This window comes from Quercus robur, chromosome 11 (assembly GCF_932294415.1).
Source record: "Quercus robur chromosome 11, dhQueRobu3.1, whole genome shotgun sequence".
NCBI classification, from domain to species: domain Eukaryota; kingdom Viridiplantae; phylum Streptophyta; class Magnoliopsida; order Fagales; family Fagaceae; genus Quercus; species Quercus robur.
The window spans coordinates 46,142,816-46,158,167 of record NC_065544.1 but is presented as its reverse complement, the minus strand read 5'-3'; the positions used below and the strand labels follow the sequence as shown (position 1 = coordinate 46,158,167).

Sequence of the window (15,352 nt, the reverse complement as noted above, 5' to 3'; positions counted from 1 at the left end):
TATAACTTATAACCATGGGGAAGAGAGATTCAAACCTTGAATCTCCTAATAGATGAGAGCATGTTATACCATTGAGCTAGAAGACTGTTGATATATATCATTTTTATATCTTAACATGTTCAATGTAATATAGTGTCTATTTGGAAATAGCTTATTTAGTTGAAATTGAAAACTTTTTGCTGAAAGTACTGTAGATAAAACTAAAAGGTAGCTGAAATAGGATAGTGAGATCCATAAATAGTACCAAAAAGGGCAATGAGACTCATGAATAATAGCAAAAAAAAGTTGAAGAGTAAAAAAAGTTGGCTTTTTAAGTCATGCCAAATGCATACATAAGAGAAATATAACAATAACAATACTGAAAGAAAAGCTTTTATGTTGTTTATGAATGAAAGAGTATAACATAGCCCAAACTTTAACCATAAAATTATTGCATCTTTTCTTTTGATTGGAAAGGAAAAAGATCTGTGCATTTTTGCATACCTTATATATATGAAACGAAAAAGAGTAAGAGTTTGTTGTTGGGAAAGAAAAAGAGATTTTACGATATTTATATATTATGAATACACATGTTTTAGACACTCGTAAAGTTAATGAGTTTATATATAGCAGGAAATTATCTCCTTCAATTAAATCATTAAATTTCCTCTTATTTTTAGCTGGATTCGAGACATATGATATTTATTTGATCTTTGAACACCACGTGTCTTACATACAAATAAAAATTAAAGAAAGGGTGTGCATTTAACCCACTAACCTGACAAAACCGACCTAGTCCCACCCAATGCCCCTAGTTGGTTTTAGTGGGTTAGAGGATTGAGAGATTTATTCCCCTATTTATTTATTTATTTTTGATTCATTTAGGTATTTAAAAAATTAGCTTGATGAATTTGGAAATTTGCAACATGGTTAAGGCTTTTTATGTGAATTATAACAATTTAGTAAAAAAGTATAATTTAATAATTAATTAATGAAAGTTCAAATTTTTACCAAGGCATGAAGCGCGTAAGCATAATCCAAGGATCCAACCCAAACTGATCCAAATGGATTAGGTTGAGAATTTCTTAACTCAACAAGCTCAGGGTAGGTTGAAAAATTCCCAACCCAACATATACACACACCCTTGAATGGTAGTGAATCTTATTCCAATGGAAAATTGAATAAAATTTACAAATAATTGATACTTTTTATTAGTAAAATACAAGAGAAGAATAAAGTTTTTAAAATGTCAAAGGGCCACCCCTATTTATAAAGAAATGATTTATAATTTAATACTTAATTTATGAATTTAACTAAAAATTAAGTTTTAAAATAATAAAAATAAATAAAGAAAAAACCTTAAAAGTAGGGCTGTTTACGGGTCGGTTTGGGTTAAGTTTGTGCTCAACTCGCAACCAACCCATATTAGTATCAGGTTCATTAGTTCGAGTTGCTATCGGGTGGTGGTTGGTTTTGGGTGAAATTGAAAACCGTCAAAATCCACCAAAACATGGCGAGATCTTGCTAGATCAAGTGAGATCTTGTCGGATCCAGCGAGATTTCTGCCAAATTGTGCAAAGAATTTGTTGGATTTAGCTAGATCCGATGTATATCCATCGTATTTAGTTGAAAATGTGGTTGGAAATCTTGAAAAATTGTGAATTGATAATCATTGGGTTGGTTGAGTTTCATGGGTTTTGGAGGACAAGATCCGAAACCGACTCACAAACATTGGGTTTTTGAAGGTTGGGACTTGAGTTTGACCATTGGAGTAGTTGAATCAAGTGGTTACGGGTCAGGTTCAGGTGGGTGGGCTTGACACCCCTACTCAAAAGTTTCAATACTCAAAATTTTATGATATAACATTTACATTAAAAATATTAAAACTACCACAAGTTTTACAACATAATCTAACAATGTAAATATTATATGATAAAATTTGTAGTATCTTTAGTAATAGCATAACACCTTATAAATATCTCGATTAACATGTTTGGTCCTAACAGATTGAAAGGGGTGGATATTAAATCCAAATCAATATGAAAAATATGGTATTGGCACTTTAGAAAGCATTTCTAATGTGCATATAAATATCTCGATTAACATTTGTAGTATCTTTAGTAATAGCATGATGCCTTATAAATATCTCGATTAACATGTTTGGTCCCAATAGATGTGGATATTAAATCCGAATCAATATTAAAGATATGGTATTGGCACTTTAGAAAGCATTTCTAATGTGCATATTTCTAGACATAGGATAGCAACTTGACTGATTAACCCCATGTTTGCCAAAAACACAAATGCACCAATGTCCCTTTGTCTTTCCTGTCCCATATTAGAATATGATGGCTCACCCACCAAGTACACGCATTGTAGAATATATTCATTATTCCTCATGAAAGTTGGTATACTATTAGCAATATCACCTATATATTCATTATCAATAGCGTTCCTAATTTCATACTTCTGTTCTACGACTATTGATTTACATGAAAATCTAACATGTAATTTTGTGGATTCCATACACCTAAAAAAGATAGTATTATTGACTTTTATTTTGTCCGGATATATATATTATGTAGCTATCATAGTATCGCAACTATGAGATCATAATCACCGTGGGAATAAATGATGTGGCTTGATAAGCATTGACTAGAAAGGTGGAAAGGGGGGCTGTATTGTTGTCGTAGGCCTAGGCATATCACATTATCACCCATGTAGGCATATACGCTACTGTTGGAACTTGGGACAATATTCCAAACTCTAATTTCAATAATGAATATGAAAAAAAAATTATGCCAAGAGTCTTGTTTAAGGCTCTTTAGTTTTTTCAATTGAGATATTTATGATTCAAATCTTTCATCTCAAAATGTGAAATGAGTAAAGTGAGGCAAACAATAGTAAAGACGAATCATAGTAAATTTGTAAAATATAAATGGCATTATAAGAATTTCGTTCCAAATTCATTAAACTATATTTCATTCCCTCTAATTTTTTCCAATTATGAGTGAACGAAAAATTGGCTTTTTGAGGAAAAGAAGAAGAAGAGGAATTAGTGTTTTTTTTGATAATAAGAGAAATTAGTGTTTTGTCCTATCAATTCCACTATTTTCAGTTTTTGAGTGGAGTTGTAGTGTGTTTTTGTATTAGAACCCTTTCCAGTTTCCTCTTCCTTGTGTGTGTGTGTGTTTGTTTCTCAAAAGTTCCACTATTTCATACTTATCATGGTAAGGGAATGAATTTGACCACATCATTTAAAATCTAAATAAATACAATAACTATGATAATAAATACTATTTAAAAAGTTGATGATGTGATAAATTATAATATACTAATTTCAAAATGAATAGATAGGATTTTAGGAACTTCATAATGAAATTTATTGAAAAACTATAGATAATTTGAATCCTCCAAACTGTAGATAATCTATGCAACAACAACAACAATAATGATAATAATAATAATCTATATCTATACTATTATCTATATTATTAATAAGATAATTCTTTGTTTGAGTTTCAACATTTTGCGTACTAAAATACCCTTACACAAATTCTTACACTCTCTAAAATACCCCTATTTTTTAGTTAAATAATTTTAAATTAAAAAATACAAACTGGTTAAAAGAGTAATTTATTGTTTATAAATTTTGGGCTTTTTCCTTTATCTTCTCCATTCACCTTAAAACTTAAGGCACTATTTTTCTATTTCATTTTTAAACATTATTCCACATTACTTTACTTTTTTTTTTTTTTAAATACAAACAGTTATTTATATATCACTTTTAAACATTATAACATTAAAAAAAACAAAAAAAAATTATTACAAGCATAAACACTAGTCATTAAGTGAATTAATTGAATGAAATTATAAAATACTTATTTATTTATTTAAGTATAAAATACTTTTATTATACTAGTATCATATTCTGTCATCAAACTCAAAAGACTCAAAACTCTATTAAAAAAGAAAAGAGTAATTTCTCAAATGAGCTGACATAACAAGGACAATAATGGGTTACAAATATATAGTAATTTATTTTATTTTTGCAGGACTAGTAATAGTAACCATTATTTATTTTTATAGGTTTGCAAAGGTAAACAATTCCAATCCTCAATTTTCCATAGAGAGAGAGAGAGAGAGATGAGATTGAATATATTATCACTTCACTTTTTGATTAGGTAATAAATCTTAATAATAATTTGGCGCCCCCCCTCAGATCCCAATCCCCCTACTTTAACACACTCTTTGCAGCAGCAGCAGCAGCAGAAGCAGCAGAAGCAAACAACTATTTAGTCGTGTCTCGTGTGTATGACCTTTCCGCGAAGCCTACGGTCACTCATGCCCTTTTCCCACTCCCTCTCTCTCTCTCTCTCTCTTAGATTCTTCACCTTTTCTCTCTCCTAGTCCCATCTTCGATTCCTCACACCCTCTCTCTCTCTCTCTCTCTCTATGGATGGTATATAATAAAAATAATAATAATTCTACTCTTCTTATTAAACCTTCAATACTCTCTTCTTTCTCTATCCCTCTCTCTAATGGCTTCTCAAAACCAGTTATCTTACATTAAGGTACTCCCTTTCCCCCTCAAAAACCCTAATCTCTCTCTCTCTCTCTCTCTCTCTCTAATATTTGGGGGTTTTGGATTTTTTTTTTTGTAGGGCAAGAAAGTCCTTATGGTTGGTGCTGGCGGTATCGGTTGCGAGCTTCTCAAGACTCTCGCTCTCTCTGGCTTCCAAGACATTCATATTGTCAGTTTTCTTTTAATTCTTATTACTGGGTTTTTGCTTTCTTTTTTTTGGTTTTTGGTTTTTGGTTTCTTCTACTTTGACCACTGTTTATTGTTCTAGGGTTTTAGTAATTTTTGCTTGTGTTCACTAGTTGATTGAAGTTTTTTTTATGTGTTTGGTTCTCAGAGGGTTTTAGTGATTGCTTAGGGTTTGTCTTGTTGGGGGATTTTTGTAAGGTACTAGGATTTATGAAATTCGATTTAGTACTTACCAAAAACGTTGATTAATTTAATGTTGCTGTGCATTGCATAACGTAACAAGTGAGAGGAGTTTTACTTCAAATGGTTATAAATCTTTTCCCTTATTGTGCTGTATCGTGTATGTTTAAGAATTTATAAGCTTGGAGTTTCCGATTTTGTTTGTATTGTGTGAGTTGTGCTACGTGGATGGTTCCGGCACGTGTAGTGATAGATCAATAAGGTTAAATCTGAGTGTCGTCGAGGGTTTAAACTTCAGTTGCAGTTGGACTGACTGATATGTAATTAAAGTGTCAGTTATATCTTGAGGCCAGCTAGTTAGCGAGTGCTACTGGTACTTCAGTTCGGGCTAGGATTTTGAGATTCTTCCATTTCAAGATTTTAACGGTTTGGTAGAGACGTGGTGGGACCCCCCCGGCGGGTAACTTATAAGGAAGGAGGTGCCAGTTGTGCTATAGCTCATTGGCAGTGTTGTAAGGTCAGTTGTGGTGATAACATGTTGAAATTTTTGTGCTATCGACTGATGTTGTCCTGTTATAGGGAACATGCTACTATTCATCAAAATGTTATGGAACACATGCTGCTGTGGTGCATTTGTTGGTCACAGCACTGATGGATGCTAGAGGTCTGTAAGGGAAATTGTTTCTATGGGTTTGGGTGGTCAGTGTTGGGTGTATTGGTGGTGAAGGTTAACTAGTTTTGGAATGCAAAAGTGTTAATAATTACTGGGTCATCGTGGAAGGTTTTAGTAATGGAGGCAAAGTTGGTTTCTGTTTATGAAGGGTTGTTGGAGATCATGAGAATGGTCTTGCTGTTTTATTTGTTCAGCAATAGCACCTAGCAATGGCATATGTGCTGATTGAATCTTAAATATTGTTGGATGTGGTGGTGTTCCTAGAAATGGGCCTGAGGTGGCTGTACTGCATTAATCATGATTAGTAGCCTAAAATGGTAGTGTAATGAGCTCAGTTAAAATGTTTGTGTTGGTGGTGGTGCTTTTGAAGGTCATGATGAGGTGTGGTCAAAGACTCTGATGTGTTGGCTAGTGGTGGTTGTAGGATAGGTAGTCATGGTGATAGCATATGCATGGTCTTGGAGTTAAGAGATTCTGGTGGTTGCAGTTGAGCAGCTATGGTTTTGGTTGTGCTAACCCTCTCTTGGGTGATCTATAAGGTGCAAATATGATTTTGTTGAACCTAATGTCAACCTTAGCATGTAATTGCCTTGTGTGATTGTGTGAGTTTTTGTAATATTCTTGCAGTTAATGTGGGAAATATGGCTACTATTTGCAACATTAGCTACTATATCTATATTGACAATTATTTGTCTTTGTGCATGTGCTCAAACGTGTGTGTACGTATTGGGTTAGGTTCAAATTGTAGTAACTCTTTATAAATTTAAACTGCTCAATAATCATCGATGTTAAATTTTAAATCAATCAGGTGTCCTTTACCACCCAATCCATAAAATTATGCATTTAGTGTATTTTAAAATATTAAAAAAATTAAAAATCTTTAGCACTCTTAAAGATGGAGATGGCTCTTAATCCCCATTCATCTTGATATTTGATGAGCATGATGGGTATGGAAAACATATAATCTGGTGGGTAATTTGACAAAATGCTTGGCCAATAAAAAGATATTGGGTGGTATAACTGACATTAACCTATATTTACACCAAGTATAATTTGAAACTAACCATGTATATCATATTTGTATAATGATAAGATAAAGAAGTCCATGTGTTCCATACCCCATCTCCTCTCTCCAGTCTCCACTTGATATTTGATTCTTTCTGGATAATTTAGTGATTAGTCATTCTTGTTTGATAAACTCTTTTCTGTCTACAATTTTGTGGCCGTTTTGATACTGTATTTTCTGATGATCTTTTCAAAGCTTTTGTGGTTTTAAGCAGGAGATTTGTCGGTATACATTGTTGTTTTCGTAACAATTTTCTCATGCATTTGTTACTTCTAATTTGCAGATTGACATGGACACTATTGAAGTCAGCAACCTTAACAGACAATTTCTATTCCGAAAATCACATGTTGGGCAATCCAAGGCCAAAGTTAGTACATTTCCAATATCTTGCACAGGCACCTTCTTTTTTATGATCTTCTCATAGAATTTTCAACCAGGTTGCTCGGGATGCTGTCTTAAAATTTAGACCTCACATAAGCATAACGCCATACCATGCCAATGTCAAGGGTCCTGACTTTAATGTGGACTTCTTCAAGCAATTTAATGTTGTTCTGAACGGCCTTGACAACTTAGATGCAAGACGACATGTGAATCGCCTATGCTTGGCTGCTGAAGTTCCTTTGGTTGAAAGTGGGACTACTGGCTTCCTTGGGCAGGTTATTTACATTTACTATCTATATGTATTTGAAAGAAATCATTTATCTTATACTAAAACAGGTCTGTAATACGGACTTTATTCAATTATGCTTTGTTTGTGCGCATGTGTGTTTGTCATTTCCCCTTCCCTTGATCATTGTATTTTGTGTATTTCTACACACACACTCACACACAAAGTAGGTTTATTAATTCATAAAATAATTGCAAATCATAACTCTTGTTTGTTTTTCCAAAGATGATTTGATAAGAAAGTGGTTGCACTTTTTGTCCATATATATGGCATTTGTAACTTATCAAAAAAATTATATATGGCATTTGTTATTTTGATAAGGATGGTGCTCACTATAACAGTTATAGGATAATTATTCTGAACAGTTGATTTTTAGAGTACTAGATTGTGGCTCCTTCATTGATGATGGCATCTTTTTCCTTATTTTTACTAATTTGTGGAAGCAGGTAACTGTACATGTGAAGGGAAGAACAGAGTGCTATGAGTGTCAGCCAAAACCTGCCCCCAAAACTTATCCTGTTTGCACTATTACTAGTACACCATCAAAGGTATTTCAAATGCTTATTGGTTTTTTATTGTTTCTTTTTTAATCAACTACTTGTTTGAGTTGGAAAACATGAGCCTTTAGTTGGCAGTTGTCTGCCATGAATCATTTTTTTTTTTTGGATGATTAGTTTGTCTGCCATGAATTATTACTTAATACTTTTAACTAGACAATTGTTTTTAATAAAATAGTCGAGGTCTTATGTTGGTTAGGCTTGTAAGTATTTAAATAACAATTTCAATAATGCGAAAATAGAAGATATGTAGTAAGATGATGTTGAGGAAAACAAGCTGCAGTGAAGAGGCATTGAAGGTACCAAGCGCAATATTGTGAGAGGTTCACCTCTAAAAATGAAAAATTACCTTGGAAACCTAGGAGGTGGCAAAAAAAAAAAAAAAAAAAAGGAAGAAGAAAAGAACAAGAAAAATTACACCCATTTACAAAGGACAGAAAAACTTTAACTTGCGGCTCCCTAGTTATTGTGACTGCCATTTTTTTAGATTTCGGTAGATAATTATCTGCAACTGCAACTGTAATTTGTTTTCTGATCGAACAGTTAAAAAATGCAGAATGTCATATGGTTTCTAACAGCTTACAGGAATTACATTTATAATCATGTGTGAATGATCATTTGTCACAAGGGTTAATGATTTAGGCTTCTTGCTTTGATCATTTTCAAGATAAACTCACGCTCTGTAAGTCCTAGGCTATGACATATTTGTTTAACTTTTGCAGTTTGTTCACTGTATTGTATGGGCAAAGGACTTACTTTTCACAAAGTTATTTGGAGACAAAAATCAGGAAAATGATTTAAATGTGCGTTCTACTGATGCTACGAGCTCATCAGAACATGTAGAAGATGTATTTGAACGTAGAAAAGATGAAGACATTGAACAGTATGGAAGGAGAATATATGATCATGTGTTTGGTTATAACATTGAAGAAGCTTTATCTAATGAAGAGACATGGAAAAACCGTAATAGACCAAAGCCTATATATAGTAGGGATTTCTTGCATGATGAAATTGCTCAACAGAATGGAAATGTGGATAAAGACTGTGCAGCAGGTGATCCATCTTCAGTATCTGCCATGGCATCTCTGGGCATGAAGAATCCTCAGGATATATGGTGCCTTAAGGAAAACAGTAGAATCTTTATGGAGGCTTTCAAATTATTTTTCATGAAAAGGGAGAAGGTTTGGTTTGAACTATTGCTGTATTTTGGACAAAGCCATCGACCATTTGATTTATTTTCGATGTCAACAGTCAACACCATACTTTGAAGGGTTTTTTTGTTTTTGTTTTTATTCATTTATTTTTTAATTTGCTGGTAAGCAGGATATTGGAAACCTGACTTTTGACAAAGATGATCAGTTGGCTGTGGAGTTTGTTACTGCTGCTGCAAATATAAGGGCTTCTTCTTTTGGAATCCCTTTGCATAGCCTTTTTGAAGCCAAAGGTATTGCTGGTAATATTGTCCATGCTGTTGCAACAACAAATGCTATAATTGCTGGGTTGATTGTGATAGAGGCAATCAAGGTGCTGCAAAATGATACCAACAATTATAGGTGTGCTCGGTGTATATTCTTTTCCATTGGATATGTATTCCTTTTGAAGTACAGTTAGCCTTTGATTTTGTAAATGCTTGTTCTCATGTTGTGATAGTGGAAGCAATGGTTTTACAGTTTTTGGTTTGTTTTAATTCATGTTTATTGACTTGTAGTTATTTGCATATGACAAGTTCTTTACCTTATTTGTCAATGAGCATTTTGCAGCTGAATTCATTGTCATCTATGGTTGCTTAAAGAAGAAAAGATGCTTTAACTTTTGACAACCCCCAACTAATAAAAAGATAAAAGATGCTGTGTGTGTGTATATATATATATATTCTGTAGTGGGTAAGTTCATGGTTTTCCATTTGAATTATTTTGCTATGGCTGGCTTATTAGAGTTAAAGGGCAGGGTCCAACTTGCAGTCATTTTCAATTTTTCTCTAGAGTGAGTGAATGGTGTCAATTCCATCATAAGTGAACATTGAGGCCCAACTGCTATTGGGGAAGAATTTTTTAGATTTGCAACTTATGAAGGATATTAATCATTTTTTTGTTCAGAAATTTTTACCTGTTTGAAGTTGGCAAGGCACCATTTTTGATGATAATGTTATAGCATGAACTGAGTAGTTTTTTTCCTTTTCTTTTTGTTTAAATCTATTTTGGGGCTGGCTTGCTCTAATCTGATTGGGATGTTTATAGGATGACATATTGTCTAGAGCATCCGACAAGGAAGATGCTACTGATGCCAGTGGAACCATTTGAAGCTAACAAATCTTGCTACGTTTGTTCTGAGGCATGTTAGATCTTCCCTTCCCCTTCACCCTCTTGTAAATTTTAATGGTATTTATTTTTATTACATTTTACTAACAATTGCAATATGCTCACATATGATTTGACCCAAAATAGAGTCCACTGACGCTTGAGATCAATACTCACCGTGCAAAATTGCGAGACTTCGTTGAAAAGATTGTTAAGGCCAAGCTTGGGATGTACTTTCCACTTATTATGTATGGGGCAGCGCTTCTATATGAAGTTGGTGATGATCTTGATGAAGCAATGGTTGCGAATTATGCAGCAAACCTTGAGAAGGTATGTTTTCTTTCTTTGTGTTTTGTCTTTCTTGCCATTGCATTCTCAATGCAGGTTTTTCCTCTTTAAATCTCAGGTATTGTCTGAGCTTCCTTCTCCAGTTACTAGTGGGACTACGGTTACAGTTGAGGATCTAAAACAAGAACTTACTTGCAATATCAATATCAAGCACAGGTTTTTCTTTACCCTATATATATATCCTCTAGTATGAGCTTCATGCTTAAAGAAAAAAATTATAAACTTTCTATCTAATTTGTGAAAGTCCCTTAGATTTCCAAGTTTCACAACTGTTTGGATGGCTAGCTTTTCTGTTTTAACACAATTGTGAGATGTCCTGAGGCTCATCAAAATAAAAAGAGAAAAAGAAAAGTAAAGAAAAGGAAGTGACATGTCTTCAGGTTTTTTTTTGATCGGTAAATAAAAACTTCATTGAAAAAATGAGAAAAAACAAGAAAAGAAGCAAATTCCTGGGTACACAGGACATGTACAAGGAAAGCAAAAGACTGCCCAAAATTACATAAATCTACAAAATCTAAAGCAGAGGGTTGTCAAGACCACTCAAAGTAGTCCTCCATTCAAACAAAGCCAGAAGGAAAATGTGCTTCAATTCGATGATAGAACACTCCTCCCCTTTGAAAATACTGTTGTTTCGTTCTCGCCATATGTTGCACGTAATAAACTGCAAAATAACATCCTAAACAGATGCCAACCTATTTCTTCAGAGTTGCATCTGGATATGTTCTTTATCTTCCTACATTCCACAACCCTTAATTTTTTTTTATTTTATAGGCTTATAGCTTGTATATGGGATGATATTATCATATTGTATTTGGACTTGCCCTTCAAATAAAATTTTTATTACATGTAAAAAAAAAGTATTTCCACTTGGTTTTTGGACTAACATTGGCTGTGTAGCAGATCCTTTGGTTTAGAATTGTTTTAGGATAAATGCTTTCCAGTAAGATTTCTTGGTGTTTGCACTCTTTTCATTTGTGGGTAGAAGAATTTTGTGAAAGGGTGTTTTATTAGTGAGTCATTTTCTGAGAATGGGTTTAGTGGCTGAAATCAGTCTCATTGTTGTAGCGATATCTCAAATGATTTTACATGGTTGTTAGAAGTCACTTTTTTTATGCTTGAAATTGTGCCTTTAAACTAGCAAATGCCAGGTGATGAATAAACTACTACGGATTCCCTTCTGATGTTTGATTTTACAGGATCTGTCCAACCTGCTTATGTGATAATACATGTATAACTGCTTTAAAATATGCCGTCTGTAATGTCATGTGAATAAGATATGTGTGTGTGTGGAATGTGTAATCATCCCCTTGCTTTTAAATTTTGATGGTCAATTTGCCAATGAGTTCTAGCTCAATTGGCACTTGCTCCCCTTATAAGTGCTAGCTGGAGAGTGAAGTCGTGGATTCAAGATCCTACGTGTGTAACCTTCCAATAATTTTTTTGAGAAATGTTCCCCCCTCCCCCCTTCCCTTTGGGCGAAAGTGTTGGGTTGGGGTTTGTCTTTGGTTTTTGTATCTGAGCTACTTAGTAAATTCAGTGTACATTTCTTTCTGACAGAGAGGAATTTGATGAAGAAAAGGAACCTGATGGAATGCTTCTCTCTGGATGGACTCAAGCTTCTTCAGTTGAAAAGGATGATAATAAGTCTAATGGCAATGGTGGGAGCACATCAAATGCTTCACAGGCGCTGCCGGTGGAGGCTGAAGATAATGTTGAGATGGATGTTCCTTCTGGGAAGAAAAGAAGACTATCTGAGATTTCTGATCAAGACCTTTTGAGTGTTACTGATGAAACTAAAAATCATGAGAAATTGGAAGTGGTTGATGATGATGATGATCTTATGATGCTTGACGGAGATCCAGGCCTCAACAAGAGGAAGAGGATGCAATAGTCCTTGCTTGGACTTAATTATGGAGGGTGCAACTTACATCATAATTTTGTATCAAAATAGGGAGATATGGCGATTCTTTGGTACTCACAATGGTTGCTTTAGGCCTAAATATTTAGTTTTTGTGCTCTGAGTTAGATATGGTTAATTGGCCTCTCCATTCCCTTGTATGTTTTACAGTGTAGGGACAATGTGTATTCTTCCTAGCTAAATTAACAGAGTTTAGACTTTAGTGGGACTGTAGCATTGATGGGATTGACCTGACATGAATTCAGTGATTGATTTAATGACCATGATGTTGCAAGCCAGACTCATGTGCTATTTGAAACCGTGGTTTCAGATGGTGTAATCTTTCATTGTTATTTCTGTTTTTGAAAGCACCATCGTTCATAAGACGCGGATCAAAGAAACCGATTGGAGCATCCAGAGGTGTAGTAGGCACTGTAAGTTACATGCTACATTTTTTTACTAGGAGTCCCAAAAAGCTATTCTTGTTTTTGTTTCTGGTGAATAATAATGAGATCTAATGAGAAACAAAAGGAAGAATAGGGGGGATTGGCTAGTCATGCTCCTCGATTAATGAGATGGGGTCCCAAGTCTTACAAAAGGAGGCCCTAAGTGCAACATTGTGGCGCTAAGTATTACAAGATCCTGGGCAAAATTAAAATTCCAAAGCAACAGAAGGAACAAGTCAGGAATATCTTTTCTGATGGCTTCAAACTTCCGTTGGGTGGGCAGTTAAACTGTTGGAGTTTTTTTTAATAGCATCCATCATGACTCTTGCATCACTTTCAAATTGAACATACTTGAGCCCTAGTTTTGAAGCTTTTGAGACGGCTAAGCCTAACTGGGATGCTTTTGCCTCTTGACCAAGCATGAGAGCCTGAGACAGAGACATCTAAAACAGTCCAGACACTGGAAGGCTTTCTTTTTTTTGGGTTTTGGAAATGGTTAGAAAGGATGAAGGGGATAAGATCAATCTTTACCCATTTAAGTGCACTTTAATGGCAGATTTGCAAAATTAAAAGGCCATTATGAGTTCATCCAAACTATAGAGGCAAAGAGATTTAGGAAAAAAGAGATGGTTAATATGGGTGATGGGCAGCAGCTCCCAATCAATTTTCTGTAAAATTCAATCCTTCCATTATTCTGAGACTCCAAAGCGTTTTATATTCACGTTTCACTAGTAAGAAGAGGACCTGAGTGCTCAAATCTGATAGATAGATTGATCAGTAAGGTAGGCTGGTTTAACCAAAAATATCTCACTGTGGTTATGGACCCAAATAATGCTGTCTTTAAGAGGAAGATGCGTACGTTGGATGAGGTTTGCAGTATCCAAATAAAAAATCTAATTCATATTACAATGGGAGAAGATCATGGACATCCATGACATAAAAACTCAAACTTGAGGAGTACCACCATTGGATACATAATTTTGAGTGTGACATTATGAACAACACAATGTCTGATATAGGAAGATCTTAGCATCAATACAACTAGTCTTTTACTTAGAAGATTGAACTCACTGTTATCATTTACGCACCTATGAAATTACATGAAATGAACAGTTGAAATCAAATCTGAATAAAAAAAAAAGGGGAGAAACATTGATAAGATGGTGTCCTAACGATCTAGATGGGGGTATCAATTTAGGATATAGAGTAAGGGTTCTTTTATAGAAGAGGTAACAAAATGAAAAATGTAAATTTAACTTTTTAATTAAAAAAAAAAAACCCTTTTCAAGTTAAAAAAAAAATATCATAGTTTATCAATAAAGATGGAATATTTACAATATAATTATGTTATAGAATGAAACACGTTACAATTATAATAAAATTTTTGAAACTCCTATAATATCCACAATATGGATTTACAAAATCTCAATAATTAACACAAGAACCGAAGATATGCCTTTGATTCCGCTTGATACATAATATTTACACTCCAATATAAGGTGGAGCACATTGTGTGCTACTGGATATTCTTCTACATGGACTTGGTGGAATGTGGGGGGTGCCTTTATTCCTATCCGAATATTTCTTCCTTTTCTTAGCATCTTGGTGTTCTTGTTTCTTCAAATCCTCTAAGCAACGAACATCTTCCATGCATGTAAATGACCTTGATTTACCTGAATAAAACCTTGACAGTCCTCTCCTGCTAAAGAAAAAAGAAAAAAAAAGCATTTAAGTATTTTGAGCCATAGGATTTGAAATAACTTCCAAACTTTGCAAGATAAAAAACTTAATCATGGGTACGTTATAGTTGAGCAACTGGTAAAATGTTTATGGATGAGATCTAAACCTACTTACACTAAAAGAATATTGGAGTATTGACTAGATGGTAAAGAACACAGCGATTATCATATAGTGGTTGTCATATATTCAAATTCTATTGTATTTATCAAAGCTAGAGAAGAAAACTCAAACTATAGTAAAACAAAAAAAACAAGAATAAATGAGTGCATAAATGAGTGCTTACTTCTGTGGAAGATTTGTCCTAAGTGAATCCATGTCAAAAGAGCTCATGTTGTCGGTTTCTTTCTCCATATTTGGCTTAATTTTGAAGAGAGAGAGAGAGAGAGAGAGAGAGAGTTGATGAGGAAGAAGATGTTGATTATGAGGGGGCTTTATATATAAATTATTTTCATGAGAAAAGAGTTTGGTTGATGTAACGTTCACAAATATGTTATAGGGGATAAGAGCTCACACGTAATGGATAGGAGTTATATTTGAGGTTCGATAAATGTGGGATAGTTTGGAGCCACCCACAGGTTTTGGTTTTGCTTACAGATGGAGACATTACAATATCCTTATCTACAACACTATCTCTGCTTCATTCAAACAACCTACCTTTTTTTAAGGCATCTCACTTTATGCCTCCCATATATCACTCTTAATAATGCATAGCAACTTTGAACATTTTAAAT

The 15,352-nt window shown here is 34.1% G+C and overlaps 1 protein-coding gene and 1 long non-coding RNA gene across 3 annotated transcripts; one reads left to right on the top strand and one right to left on the bottom strand.

Annotated features, from left to right (window-relative positions):
* Window positions 1-4,223: 4,223 nt before the first annotated feature.
* On the top strand, window positions 4,224-12,734 carry LOC126707176 (SUMO-activating enzyme subunit 2). Its single transcript, XM_050406773.1, has 11 exons — window positions 4,224-4,553; window positions 4,644-4,733; window positions 6,953-7,036; window positions 7,107-7,325; window positions 7,783-7,884; window positions 8,616-9,074; window positions 9,217-9,446; window positions 10,131-10,224; window positions 10,338-10,520; window positions 10,597-10,694; window positions 12,096-12,734. Exons 1-11 carry the CDS (start codon window positions 4,521-4,523, stop codon window positions 12,427-12,429), a joined length of 1,926 nt encoding a protein of 641 aa, XP_050262730.1. The 5' UTR covers window positions 4,224-4,520; the 3' UTR covers window positions 12,430-12,734.
* A 1,436-nt stretch (window positions 12,735-14,170) lies between these two features.
* On the bottom strand, window positions 14,171-15,280 carry LOC126707177 (uncharacterized). Of its 2 annotated transcripts, none has more exons than XR_007648853.1 (2): window positions 14,905-15,280; window positions 14,171-14,583 (listed from the first exon to the last, which is right to left on the bottom strand). It is a non-coding gene; the product is annotated as an uncharacterized LOC126707177 (long non-coding RNA). The 2 variants fall into 2 exon arrangements; XR_007648852.1 differs by having other exon boundaries at window positions 14,171-14,580.
* Between the last annotated feature and the right edge of the window lie 72 nt (window positions 15,281-15,352).